Source organism: Triticum aestivum, chromosome 3D (genome assembly GCF_018294505.1).
Source record: "Triticum aestivum cultivar Chinese Spring chromosome 3D, IWGSC CS RefSeq v2.1, whole genome shotgun sequence".
Taxonomy (NCBI): Eukaryota; Viridiplantae; Streptophyta; class Magnoliopsida; order Poales; family Poaceae; genus Triticum; species Triticum aestivum.
In genome coordinates this window covers 24,327,250-24,341,220 of record NC_057802.1, presented here as the reverse complement: position 1 = coordinate 24,341,220, position 13,971 = coordinate 24,327,250, and the positions used below count along the sequence as shown (strand labels likewise).

Here is a 13,971-nt window from a genome sequence, read left to right as displayed (position 1 = left end):
GCCGCCACCGCCGTCGGCCCGGGCCGGAGAGGAGGAGGGCGAGCAGGACTAGCGACCGGAGACGCCACATTAGCCAAATCCAACATCACAGCGGACGGGGAGGGACCGGGGAGACCACGCTCAGGGGAAGGAGCAGGGCCCCGACCCGCACGCCGCCGGCGCCGACCAACGCACCACCACCCTGACGACCCAGAGGGAAACGACACCGGCCGGCCCCGGCCACCCGGAGCAAATTTCCGGGCGCGGCCCGACGCAGGCACGGGAGGCACCACCGACACCACCACCGACGGAGCGCACTCCTCCGAATCAGAAACCGACTCCACCGAGTCGCCCAACGCCCAGAAACGCGAACCGGGGAAGGACGCCGCCGAAGAAGAGCAAGGAGAGCCAACCCGACCCGCAGATAACGGGGGGACAGCGGGAGGGAGGGGAAGGCGGGGGAGCCATGGGCCGCGGCGAGGTGCTACGTCCTGCAAAGCTATCCTGGTGGCACTGTCTTTCTATGTTTTTGTTTCTGAACTAACTTTGTACGGAGTATTGATGGTGATGTTTGTCTTTGTTTACAAAGTTGAGCACACCTGCTACGTGCCAAAGCCTCCAGGCCGCATGGACATATGCATAGCTGGTCCACCGACATGCACGCCGCCCGCGTCGGCTGCGCCCCCTGCCCCTGCCACCTCCAACCTGTCGTGCCCCCGTGATTTGCTGCAGTACATCCGCCGGTGTGTGCCATGGCAGCACACCCCAAAACCAAAGCCCAATCGATATAAGCAGATGTGTTCCATTGAGCTCCATTGATACGAGCTCCGGCGAGCCACTGGATCTGAAATCCAAGGGTCACCAGCCGAGCTCCTAGACTTGCGCGTAAATATCAGACTCCTTGAGGTTTCGGCAAATTTGCAGGAGATCAGCCCGCCAGCCATGGACCTAAGATCGAACGGCTCGCGGGAGCTCTTATCGCGCTCTACATCACCTGATATTTTCCCAGCAAATGTAGTGCTCCAGCAAGTCTAGTTGGTATTGGTACTAATCTGCACACACGACAACATTCAACAGCTCTCGGTTTTGTTCCATGCGCCCGCACTGTTTTTGTTTGTTGCCAACGTCCCGGTCACAACCGGATCAAGGTTAAGCCCCCCTTGACTCTCGCAGATAGGCGTGTCCACTCCACCATCTCAAACGGCTCGCTCCTGTCGCTCGATCGGGGATTGGTCGCCAGGTTTCAGCAGCCCATGCTGCCCTCGCCGCCGGCCTTGCGTCCGCACCCGCACCAGGAGTTCAACTTGAACTACCTGAGCGAAGTGTGCAACCCCTGGAGGAGCTGCATCCCCGACCCTCCTGCGGTCGTCCAGGCTGCTGCAGGCAAGGCGCCGCTCACTCTTCCCCTTAGTGACCCTATTGCGAGCTCGTCAACGTTTGTGTTCGGGGGAGGGGCCGGGGAGAGCTCGGGGATGAGAAGCATGCCGGCCTCCGGCACCCACCCGGAGAGCAAGCTCAATGCCGGAAGCGGAACTCCGTCAAAGAACCTCATGGCGGAAAGGCGGCACCGGAAGCGGCTCAACGACCGCCTCTCCATGCTCCGCTCCATCGCCCTTAATTTCTGTATATCGAATTATTTGTGAGTTGTGGACCTTAATTAACATGTGTAGATCTAATTAACCGATCGATCGAACTGCAGATGGATAGGACTGCGACCCTCGGGGACACCATAGACTACGTCAAGGAACTGACCGAGCGGATTAAAACCCTGGAGGAGGAGATCGGCACCACGCCCGAGGAGCTGAACCTGCTCAAAAATTTCTCCAGCGGTGTCAACGAGGAGACGCCGACGAGGAGTTCCACCAAGGTATGTGCAAACGTCGAGAACCGAGCCGGAGGCGACACGAACATTGAGATCTGCTGCTCGACAAAGCCCGGAGCGCTGATCGCGACGGTGACCGCGCTGGACGTGCTTGGGCTGGAGATCGAGCAGTGCGTCGTGAGTTGCTTCAGTGACTTCGCCATGCATGCCTCGTGCTCACAAGTAAGTAAACTCCTTCTGAAATAGTACCCATCTCTAAGTTTTCCTTCATTGCATGCTAATGAAATTCGATCGCCGATGTCCATTCACGGCTTGCCCGGTGCGTAGGCGGAAGGGAGGAGGCAGGTGATAAGCACAGACGAGATCAAGCAGGCATTGTTGAGGAGCGCAGGCTACGGGGGAAGGTATCTATAAGCTATAGCTAGCTAGAGATACAAGCGGTTTGTAATCTCGATGAATACGTGCTAGATTGGCATTTTTTTACATGACTTTGTGGGGGGCAATATCTGTATGAATTAGTGTAGGAGTTTTTTGGGGAATATCTTCGATGAGTATTTGTTGTCACCGGATTGTCTTCTTTGTGTGTGTGAGATGCATGAATGATTGAATGGAGTGTTAATTTGGTTGGTGTGTTAATTTGGTTGGACACTCTCACAACTTCTTAATCCTAGTTACGCAGAGGCCGGGTGTTACTCACAATGCTTTGTATCGCTTGATGCTACATTCTGAGCTAATAAAGTGCCCTTTATCGAAAGAAAAAAACTCTTATAACTTCTTGTTTCTTGTGTTAGTTTAGCTACTTCTGGACATGAATGGTTGTCATGTTTTCTCCCACGCTTCATAAACTTGATAGGAATCTCATGTCTGATAGTTAGGAGGACCTATTTCCTATAGTTTCTGTTAGGAAATTAGCGCGTGAAATTTCTGACAATAACCCTCTATGACTTTCGTCCGGGGATGAAGGGAGAGAGGCACCTAAAACCCGTGAATTCTGTTTTGACCTGTCTGGTGTTAAAAACGATGAATTCCTAGGGCTAGTCGATAAGATCTGGAATAGGACTGTGCAGGCCTCAGATCCTATTGACGTTCTTAACATTAGGCTCAACAAAATCAAGATATATTTTAAAGGATGGGGTTCAGATAAATTTGGTCATGATAAGAAGCTAAAGGAAGATCTTAGATTGGTGCGGTCCTTGTTTGAAGACCTTGAGGAGGATGGCCCTCTTCCTCCAGAATTGTATAGTAGGAAAGTGGACGTTAATTTTGAGTTGCATGACATGCTGGTCAATGAGAAGATGTATTGGCTTCAGCATTCCCATGAGTGCTGGTTGCTCAAAGGGGATTGTATTACTTATTATTTTCATAAGACTGCGAATGGTCACAAGAGGAATTATACTACCCATGTTCTCTAGTGTGGGGACATTGAATTGGGGGCACTGACAATTTAATAAGCATGCCAGTAACTTGTATAAATAATTGTTTGGTCTAGCCGCCGGAAATCACTTTCATGTTGACCCTGATACTTGGACGACTGATGACAAGCTTACTTGACGACAAATGCTGACATAACTCGTGAATTTACCAAAAACGAAGTTAAGGACGCTCTGTTTGCCATGGATGTTAATAAGGCGCTTGGGCCCCACAATATCCATGTAGAAATTTATCAATGTTGTAAGGATACTGTCAAGCATGATATCATGAAGTTGTTTGGTAGTTTCCATAAATTTACTTTGGATGTCCAGCATCCCAGTTACAGCGTTATTAACCTCCTACCCAATGTCTCTGGTCTTGACCCCATCCAACAATTTTGTCCTATTTGCCTCCTTAGGGGTCCCTACAAGCTCATCACCAAAGTAATGGACCGGAGAGTAGAGAAATATGCTGAGAAATATTATGGACAAGGTGTTGTCTCTTCATGAGTTACTTAATTATACTGATGTCAAGAAGAGAGTTGGGGTAGTGATTAAACTTGATTTCGAGAAAGCGTATGACAAGGACAATGGGGACGTCCTATTGGAATGCCATAAGTCGAGAGGGTTCAATACTACCTGGCGTGGTTGGGTTAAACAAGTCTTGTACAACTGCATGGTTAGTATCAAGCTTAACAACTGCGTGGGCCTTTATTTTCAAAGTTCCAAAGGGGTGCGCCCGGGGGACCATCTATCACCTTTTCTTGCTTAATCTTACAGCTTTCATGGCTCGCCACCATGCACCGTCACCACTCGACCCTCGCAGTTGTCGCAACGAACCCCATCTCCTCCAACACCGTCGCCGGCGTCACAACACTAGTAGAAAAAGGATCAAATGTCAAGCACATTAGTGCCGGTTTGATTTTGAGCCGGCACTAATGTGTGCATTAGTGCCGGTTCCAACGGCTAGCCGGCCGCTCTCATTAGTATCGGTTCGTGGCTAACCTTTAGCACCGGTTCGTGCCACGGACCGGTACTAAAGTGAGTGGTGGCAGGATGTTGTCAGTCCGGGGCCCCTCCATCACCTTGAGTACCGGTTCGTGGCACGAACCGGTGCTAAAGGTCGTCGTACATAAACCCTTCGTCCACCCGAGCTCGCTCTATTCTTCCCCTTTCTCCTCTCCTCTCTGTTCTTCCCCTCTTCCTCTCGAGCTCATCACACATTTTGCCCAAAATTTGTCAAGATTTGAAGGCCCCCCTCCATTCAAATGATCACAAAGGTTAGCAACTTTGTCCTTTCATCTCTCATTGCTAGATTAGCTCTTGCAATGCTTTGTATAGTGATTAATTTATGAGTTTAGTAATTTGGGAGGAGATATATGTGCTAGTATTTGATTTATATGCAATTTGAGGTCAAAAATAACACTTAGTTTGCATATGTAGGTGTGGTTTACTTAGTGCCTTCTAAATCTCCGTCGTAACCCCCGTCGATCGCCCGCACCGTCCCGTCGCCGGCACCACCTTGTGGTGAGCCTCTTGTTCATGAATGTTTTACATTACCAAATTGATGTTTGTGTGATTTGGATATATAGTTACTCGTATAATTATCTTACTCGTACGTTGTTTGTTATACATAGTGCCATGGTTTTGATATCCGTCCCCGTCGGCCCTCGTCCTTGTTATGATTCGGATGTGGTATATTCTCTTTTAAAACTAGTTGTTCCATTTCGTGTTTATGACAAATTATTATGCCCATCAAGTTGACATAGATATTTTTTATCTAGCAGGTTTGTCAACCGGAAATTCAAACCGACCCTATTGTCGAGAGGTTAAATTTAGTTGAAAGAGAAAACGAGTATTTGAAAGAAAAATTGAAAAGAATTGAGGGGGAGCAGATGGAATTGGAGTTGCATGTTGCTGATGTCGTCGATGATCACAAGATCAAGATGGAGAAAATGTGCTTGAAGATTAGAAAGATTAGAAAATATGCCATTGATAGTGAGGCTTGGTATCATTATGCTGTTGGATCAATTGTTACCTTAGTTGCGATCTTGATCGCATTTGTTGTTGCATTTAAATGCTTTAGTTAGAGAGTTATTTGTTTGTTGCATTTAAGTGCTGTATGAACTTTATGTATGAACTTGTATTAATTTGGTCTTTTTGGTGTTGTGTAATGAAGATGAGCCGACAATGGATGTACGATGACCGATGCTCTCCCGAGTTCATTAATGGCGTGCATACTTTTATGCTTGCGGCTGAGGCAAACAAGCGGGCGGATGGTTTTATGCCTTGTCCATGTGCTGTCTGTAAGAATGATCACAATTACTCTACGTGAAGAACCATTCACGTCCACATGTTTAAGTCCGTTTTCATGCCCCACTATAATGTTTGGACCAAGAACGGAGAAAGAGGGGTTATGATGGAAGACAATGAAGAAGAAGAGGACGCCGACAGCTATCCTGGCCATGGGTTCCCTGAATACGATGATACAACAATGGGGGAAGAAGCTAAGCCGGCAATGCGGGAAGAAGCTGAAGAAGTGGCATCAGATGAGCCCGCTGATGATCTAGGTCGGGCCATTGCCGATGCAAAGATAAACTCCGCAAGTGATTTGGATAAGAAGAAGTTGCAGCGCATGTTAGAGGATCACAACAAATTGTTGTACCCGAATTGCGAAGCTGACAAGAAAAAGTTGGGCACCACACTGGAATTGCTGCAATGGAAGGCAGAGAATGGTGTATCTGACAAGGGATTTGGAAAGTTGCTGGTAATGCTAAAGAATATGCTTCCAAAGGACAACGAATTGCCCGAGAGTACGTACGAAGCAAAGAAGGCTGTCTGCCCTCTAGGGTTAGAGGTGCAGAAGATACATGCATGCCCTAATGACTGCATCCTCTACCGCGGTGAGTACGAGGATTTGAACGCTTGCCCGGTATGCGGTGCATTGCGCTATAACATCAGCCGCGATGACCCTGGTGATGTCGAGGGTGAGCGCCCCAGGAAGAAGATTCCTGCCAAGGTGATGTGGTATGCTCATGCTAAGGCGATGCGATGGCACAGAGAAGACCGTAAGAAAGACTGAAAGTTGAGAGTACCCACTGACGGGTCGCAGTGGAGAAAAATCGAGAGAAAGTACGGGAAGGAGTTTGTAGATGACGCAAGGAACGTATGGTTTGGTCTAAGCGCAGGTGGCATTAATCCTTTTGGGGAGCAGAGCAGCAACCATAGCACCTGGCCTGTGACTCTATGTTTCTATAACCTTCCTCCTTGGTTGTGCATGAAGCGGAAGTTCATTATGATGCCAGTGCTCATCCAAGGCCCTAAGCAACCCGGCAATGACATTGATGTGTACCTAAGGCCATTAGTTGAAGAACTCTTACAACTGCGGAATGGAACATGTGTTTGTGCGTGGGATGAGCACATGGGGGAAGAATTTGACCTAAAGGCGTTGCTGTTCATGACCATCAATGATTGGCCTGCTCTTAGTAACCTTTCAGGACAGACAAACAAGGGATACCGCGCATGCACGCACTGTTTGAACGATACCGACAGTATATATTTGGACAATTGTAGGAAGAATGTGTACCTGGGACATCGTCGATTTCTTCAGAGCAGGCATCCCGTAAGAAAGAAAGGCAAGCATTTCAAAGGTGAGGCGGATCACCGGACGAAGCCTCGCCACCGTACTGGTGCTGATGTACATGATATGGTCAATGATTTGAAGGTAGTCTTTGGAAAGGGTCCTGGCGGACAACCTGTTCCGAATGACGCTGATGGACGCGCACCCATGTGGAAGAAGAAATCTATATTTTGGGACCTGCCCTATTGAAAAGACCTAGAGGTCCGCTCCGCAATCGACGTGATGCACTTGACGAAGAATCTTTGCGTGACCCTGCTTGGCTTCTTGGGCGTGTATGGGAAGACAAAAGATACACCTGAGGCATGGGAGGACCAACAACGTATGCACGGAAAAGACGACATACATCAGGGTCATGCCAGCTACGCTCTTACCAAAGAAGAGAAGGAAATCTTCTTTGAATGCCTGCTCAGTATTAAGGTACCGTCTGGCTTCTCGTCGAATATAAAGGGAATAATAAACATGGCAGAGAAAAAGTTCCAGAACCTGAAGTCTCATGACTGCCACGTGATTATGACGCAACTGCTTCCGGTTGCATTGAGGGGGCTTCTACCGGATAACATTCGATTAGCCATTGTGAAGCTATGTGCATTCCTCAATGCAATCTCTCAGAAGGTAATCGATCCAGAAATCATACCAAGGTTAGAGAATGATTTGGTGTAATGTCTTGTCAGTTTCGAGTTGGTGTTCCCACCATCCTTCTTCAACATCATGACGCACGTCCTAGTTCACCTATGCGAAGAGATTAACGTTTTGGGTCCTGTATTTCTACACAATATGTTCCCCTTTAAGAGGTTCATGGGAGTCTTAAAGAAATATGTTCTTAACCGTGCTAGGCCAGAAGGAAGCATCTCCAAGGGCCATCAGAATGACGAGGTCATTGTGTTTTGTATTGACTTTATTCCTGACCTTAAGCCGATTGGTGCTCCTGAATCGCGGCATAAGGGCAGACTGGAGAGAAAAGGCACACTAGGAGGGAATCAACTAATATGTATGGATGGACATTCTCTCACTGAAGCACACTACACAGTTCTACAGAATTCCGCCTTGGTGGCTCCGTATATGGACGAACACAAGAATTTTCTACGCTCCAAACACCCGGAGCGGTCTGATGACTGGATTACACGTGAACAAACCAGGAGTTTCGCCGGCTGGTTGCAGACACGTACCATGCATGACGCCTCTATTGAAGATGACCTGTACTCGCTGTCCCAGTTACCATCTTCTAATATAATGACTTTCAAACGATACGAGATAAATGGTAATACATTTTACACGATCGTCCAAGATAAGAACAGCACAAACCAAAATAGTGGTGTCCGCTTTGATGCAACAACCAAGACGGGAAAGGAAACATATTATGGTTACATAGAGGACATATGGGAACTTGACTATGGACGTGGTTTGAAGGTCCCTTTGTTTCGGTGCAAATGGGTCAATATGACACGAGGCGGGGTAACGGAAGACCCTCAGTACGGAATGACAACAATGGATCTCAACAATTTTGCGTATGCAGACGAACCATTCGTCCTAGCCAATGATGTGGCACAGGTTTTCTATGCGAAGGACATGTCTACCAAGCCGAGAAAAGAAAAGATAAGGAAGCTAATGCATCATACGATGAGCCAAAGCGCCACATAGTTCTTTCTGGGAAGAGAAACATCGTGGGAGTGGATGACAAGACAGACATGTCAGAAGATTATGAAAAGTTTGATGAAATTGCTCCATTCACAGTGAATATTGACACGAGCATCCAGTTAAATGATGAAGATTTTCCATGGCTACGGCGCAAAGGGACACACGCGAAGAAAAAGTTTCACACCCAAAGATCTGGGATGTGATCGGCTTCACTATCATCACTTTCTTCTGTGTTTCACACCTTGGAGGGAATCTCTGTAATAGTTAGGGTAGTTATGTGTTTTGGCATTTGAAACGCGAAGAAATTTTATGTGCAAACAAATTCTTTCATGCATTTACTGATTTTTTCAGCTAAATGACCCTGAAATTGAAAAGCATTCAAATGAACTCAGAAAAGGTTGAAAGTTGGCATGGTATCATAATTTCACCCACATAGCATGTGCAAAAAGTAGAGAGGGTTACCGCAAAAACTGGATGCACTTCATGTACAAAATGGACAATCTCTTTCCGAAGTATCAGGGTTTAGGACGAAAACTCATCTGTTACAAAGGCATTTCATTTTTTAAATAACCTAAGCATTACCAAATTGAATATAATTATAAAACACACTCATTTTAAACATAAGAAAAAAGAATCACTCAAAAATCTATTTTCAAAGTTAAGTTATTCACAAACTAGTGATTCACACAAATTTCAAATAATTCAAATTTAAACTATTCAAATTTGAAAACTACCGGCACTAACAGAAAGTTTGTAATTTTTTGTACCTAAAGCAAAAATATTCACAAAGAAACTCTAAATACAGCAAAAAAACAACTCAAAAAATAACCAAATAAATAAGCAAAAAAAAGCCCACCTACTGGGCCAGAGCGGCATGCATACGACTAGAAACCCAACCTGTAGTTGGGCCAGGATGCAGGCCCGCAAGCCCAGTAGGCCCACAGGCAGAGTAGGAGAGGTAGGCCCAGAAGGTCTGCTTTTGAGAGGAGCTCAATGCAGTGCCCGCGCCGGGGCTTATAAACTGGTCTTGGTGCTCCTCAACTAGCGAGGTGGGACTAAACTTCTGCGCCCCTCGCCTCGCAGCGCACCCCTTTAGTACCGGGGTCTTGGCTCCAACCGGTACTAAAGGGGGGTCATTAGTACCGGTTGGTGCCACCACCCGGTTCTAAAGAGGGGCGCTTCCCCGCCGCTTGGCCTGGCCAAAACAGACCTTTAGTACCGGTTGGTGGCTTCAACCGGTACTAAAGGGGTGTTCTATATAAGAAACCACTTCAAAAAAAATTCAGTTTCTCATCTCTCCCTCTGCTTCTTTCTCCTCTGCCCCGTCGCCACCGCCCCTCGTCGCCGTCCCCGTCGCCGTCCGTTCGCGTCCCTGTAGCCGGTCGCCGGCCCGGCCGTCCCCGTCCCATCGTCCCCGTCGCCGCGCCCCCGCCCCGTCGTCCCGCCGTCCCGCCCGGCCCGTCCCCGTCCCCGTCGTCGCGCCCCATCCACTCCCCATCGTCATCGCCTGTTTCCGTCCCCGTCGCCGCCCCCCATCGCCACGCCTCGCCGGTGAGCTCTGCCCCGGCCGCCATGTCCACACGCACACACACACACACATTTATTTTTAGTTTTTTAGTTATAGAAATTTTCTGTTTTTAGTTATATAAATATAAGAAATGTTATAGAAATGTTAGTTATATAGAAATGTTATAAATTTTTCTGTTTTTAGTTATAGAAGTATTTATAGAAATGTTAGCAATTTTTCCGTTTTTTAGTTATAGAAATATTAGAAATGTTATAGAATGTTAGTTATATATAGAAATGTTAGAAATTTGAGAATTAGTTTTAGCTAGATGAATTAGATTAATGTCAAATTGTTAGAATTTGCATATAGAATTTTAGTTATCACAATCCAATCATTTAAAAATGTTACTTTTTGCGGGCATATAGTATTTGTTCTCGACGATGCCCGGCCCTGCATCCTCGCCGTCGACCCATTCGCGACGACGTCCGGCTGACCCATGTCCGGGACTGGGCTCCGCCGGGCTGGCACTGGGAGGTGCTACCTAGAGGGGTACGCCGCTTGGTGAGGAACCCGGCCTCGGGTCCCGTTGTCGGCCCTGATCTCCTTTGGTGGCGTTCGCGTGGGCCACATTCGGTGCAGAGGGAGCCGGCCCGCCGGAGGTGGTGCGTCGCCGTGTCAGGGAGGAGGACGAGCACGTCCATCGCTACATGGCTGCTATGGACGTCAGGTTCTCCAATACCTGGCAGGTTTTTTGGGCAGATGACCGGAGATATGATCCTGTGATGGTTCCTTCTCTTTGGGTGTCCACCGCTCGCGCCCCAGGAACCGCGAGTGGCCTAGATTCTTCTGTAGTATTCGATCTTTATTAGCTACCTAGCCAGTGATGTATTCGATATATAATATTCGAGACGATGTATTCGAGATTATATATATTATTCGAGATGATGTACTCGAGATTATATATCATTCGAGACGATGCATATTATGTACTATATGATTCAGTTTTTCCTTATTGATTGCATCCATGCATTGTAATTTGAATACTAAATTGTTTTATATTTCTTATGTATTAGTTAAGTAAAAGCTATGGCGGACAATACCGGTAGAGAGAGAGAAGAGGAATTGTTCGAGATCATACGCAGCCCTCGCAAGCTAGATGATCTGAATGAACAGATGACGGCTCCCAATATCTGAACAATACCGGGGAGGGTGATGATAAGATATTCGATCTCGACGACCGAGCTGCTGAAGTCATGAACTATGATTATGATTATGATGACGCAGACAATGTTTATGATGACACAGACAATGTTGATCTTGAAATAACAAAGACTACCGGTGAGGTATATTTATATAGCAGGCATCTGGTGATCATCAGATGTTTTTTTTATTTGAAGATATATTAACGAATCGATCTTTCTTCTTTCAGCCCTCCGGATCGAGCAAATCTGCTTCTACAGACAACAGGACAAAGCGAGGCCCGGGCAAAAAAGTTGAAGGAGGGTGTAAAGTACAACATCGACTCCATCAAAGCTAATGGCGAACCTCTCACGCCTAAGAACATTGAGAACAAGTGGACTCGTCAGTGCGGAGTTCTTGTGAAGGACCAACTCCCGATCTCCATTCAAGAATGGAAAAAGCCAAAAACTAAACGTCCAGATGTTACTTGGGTCGACGACAGAGCAAAACAAAATCTTTGGGAATCTCTGATGGAACATTTCACCCTACCAGATTATTTCACTGATGCAGATGTGCAGAAAGTCAAGGACGCTGCTCTTAAGAAGATGACAATTGCATTCAACACCCACAAGAAAACTGTATCGGCCAACTACCTCGCTGCAGAAAGGAAGACTCCAAATTCAAGGGAACACTGGAGAAGCAAAGAGAACACTGGCCCGCTTTCGTGAAAATTATCTAAGGAACGTTCGAGAAAAAACAAGGCCAATGCCGCAAAAAAGACGCAGTTCCATAGGCTGGGGCCAGGTGGCTACGCGGTGGCAATGCCTAAGTTGGATAAGTCTGAGCAAGAGATGGAGGATGCAGGGGTCACTCCGGTTACTAGGAGCTGGCCCCCCAAGTGCAGAACTTGGTTCTATGTGCATGGGGGGCGTTGGACCTGAAGACAGGCCTGGTTTCAAAGAAGGCAAGTCTAAAAGGAGTCGAACAAAGTTACTTGACGCAATAGAAGATGCTCGAAAGGGGGTGTTCACGCCCAAGAGAGAGAACGACGAGCTTACGCGCGCCCTGGGAAATCCTGAACACCCGGGAAGAACACGAGGCAAGGGCGTTATTCCCTGGTATGAGGGCTTTTCGGAATGGAACGACGACTACAGGACTAATGCAAGAAAGAAGATGGAGTAGGAGAAGAAGAGGAAGATGGAGGAGGAGCAGAGGAAGCAGGACGCAGAATGCCTTAAAGGCCTAGAAGCAAGGCACGCGGACTTGGCACTCAAATTCCAGCAGCAGCAGCAGATCGAATCACTTAGCCAGGAAAGGGGGCCTCAGCAGCGGCAGCAGCAAGCAGATGATCGTCCAGCATTGGATAGCACCGTCCCATCCATGCCGAGAAGCAGCGTTGGTTCCGCCCCGGGCGACGCACTGCTGGATACATACCCTGTGGATGACATCATAGAGAACACTAACTGTGAGCTACACTTCAAAATGAAGAACATATCCATGAAGGTGGCGGACGTCGTTGCTTTTACAATTACCCCCGAAGCAACCTTCCATTGCACCCCGATTCCAGCGGGCTATGCTCGTGTCTTGGTTGATGAGGTGGTGGACCCATATTCGGGGCTACAGCTTGACATTCCTGGAGGTGACGACGAGCACACACTGGGAGAGGCCATACATCGTATCAACCTATGGAGAAAGGATTGCATCGTCTTTCGAAGTCCACCGGCACCGCGTCTACCGACTCCTCCTCGAAGTCCGCCACCGAGTCAGCAGACTCCCGCTCCTCAAAGTCCACGAACGCGTGAGCCGACTCCTCCTTGAAGTCCGCCACCGTGTCAGCAGACTCCCGCCCCTCCAAGTCCACGAACGCGTGAGCAGACTCCTGCTTCAAGTCCGGCACAACGTCAGGCCACTCCTGTTTGAAGTCCGACACCGTGTCAGGCCACACCTCCTGCTTCAAGTCCGGCACAGCGTCAGGCCACTCCTCCTGCTCCAACTTAGCCACGTCAGCCATCTCCGCCGCCTCAGCAATCACAGAAGAGACACGCCGCAGCTATGGTGCGTAGCGGTACGAGTCGAGGTAGTAAAGGAAGTACAGGCGGAGACAAGCGATATAAATATGGTCCAAGCAATCTCGCTCCTCTTCCTCAGAGGCCGTACGACATGACCGAGGAGCAAAACGATGCCATGGTGCGGGCCGAAGTGGACGCCCATTTTGGACCGAAACCGGCACCGCCGCCGAGGGAGAAAGTGCCTGAGGAAAATATTGACCACATCATTCGTATGGCTAGACCACCAGCTCCCAAGCCTGTTGACTCAGACTATGAGCGCGAAATCAGGAATGCACATCGAGCACGACTATAGAAAGAAGCGAGCTCGAGCTCGAGCCAACAAGCAGCTGTCAAAAATGCGGGAAAACCGTTCCCCAGCTAGGAGAACAGGCGGCGCAATCGACCCCCCCTGCTTGTTGTGACAACAACACATGAGAGTACGCGCGCCCAATATTATTGTGGGCAAACCGTTTACGTTCCCCAGCTGGGCAATGTGGTAATAACCGAGGATCATATAATGCAGGCTGAAATACTCAAGATCACTGTTGGACAACTCCTCGATATCGAGCCCATGTCTCCGCTTAGAGAGGAGGAAATAAAACGGAAATATGTTCGGGGCCAACCTTTGGTCGAGCCGGACGAGGTCAAGAACCTCCCAACGAGAATGTATGAATTGCATCAATGGTACATGAACATTACCAAGATTTCCAATCGAGAGTCCCTCATGGTGAAATTCGAGGAAGATAATTACT

At 48.1% G+C, this 13,971-nt stretch overlaps 1 protein-coding gene across 1 annotated transcript; it reads left to right on the top strand.

Annotated features, from left to right (window-relative positions):
* The first annotated feature begins 606 nt into the window (after positions 1–606).
* Positions 607–2,215, top strand: LOC123076074 (transcription factor BHLH3-like). Its single transcript, XM_044498511.1, has 4 exons — positions 607–724; positions 1,153–1,605; positions 1,677–2,023; positions 2,129–2,215. The coding sequence occupies exons 1-4, from the start codon at positions 607–609 to the stop codon at positions 2,213–2,215; spliced, it is 1,005 nt and encodes a 334-aa protein (XP_044354446.1).
* Positions 2,216–13,971: the final 11,756 nt, after the last annotated feature.

Bases quoted from the DNA above. Each gene is read 5' to 3' on its own strand.
- LOC123076074 (XM_044498511.1), top strand. From the start codon at position 607: ATGGACATATGCATAGCTGGTCCACCGACATGCACGCCGCCCGCGTCG. The intron at 725-1,152 runs GTGTGCCATGGC...TGACTCTCGCAG, and splicing joins GCTGCAGTACATCCGCCGGT to ATAGGCGTGTCCACTCCACC. The intron at 2,024-2,128 runs GTAAGTAAACTC...CCCGGTGCGTAG, and splicing joins TGCATGCCTCGTGCTCACAA to GCGGAAGGGAGGAGGCAGGT.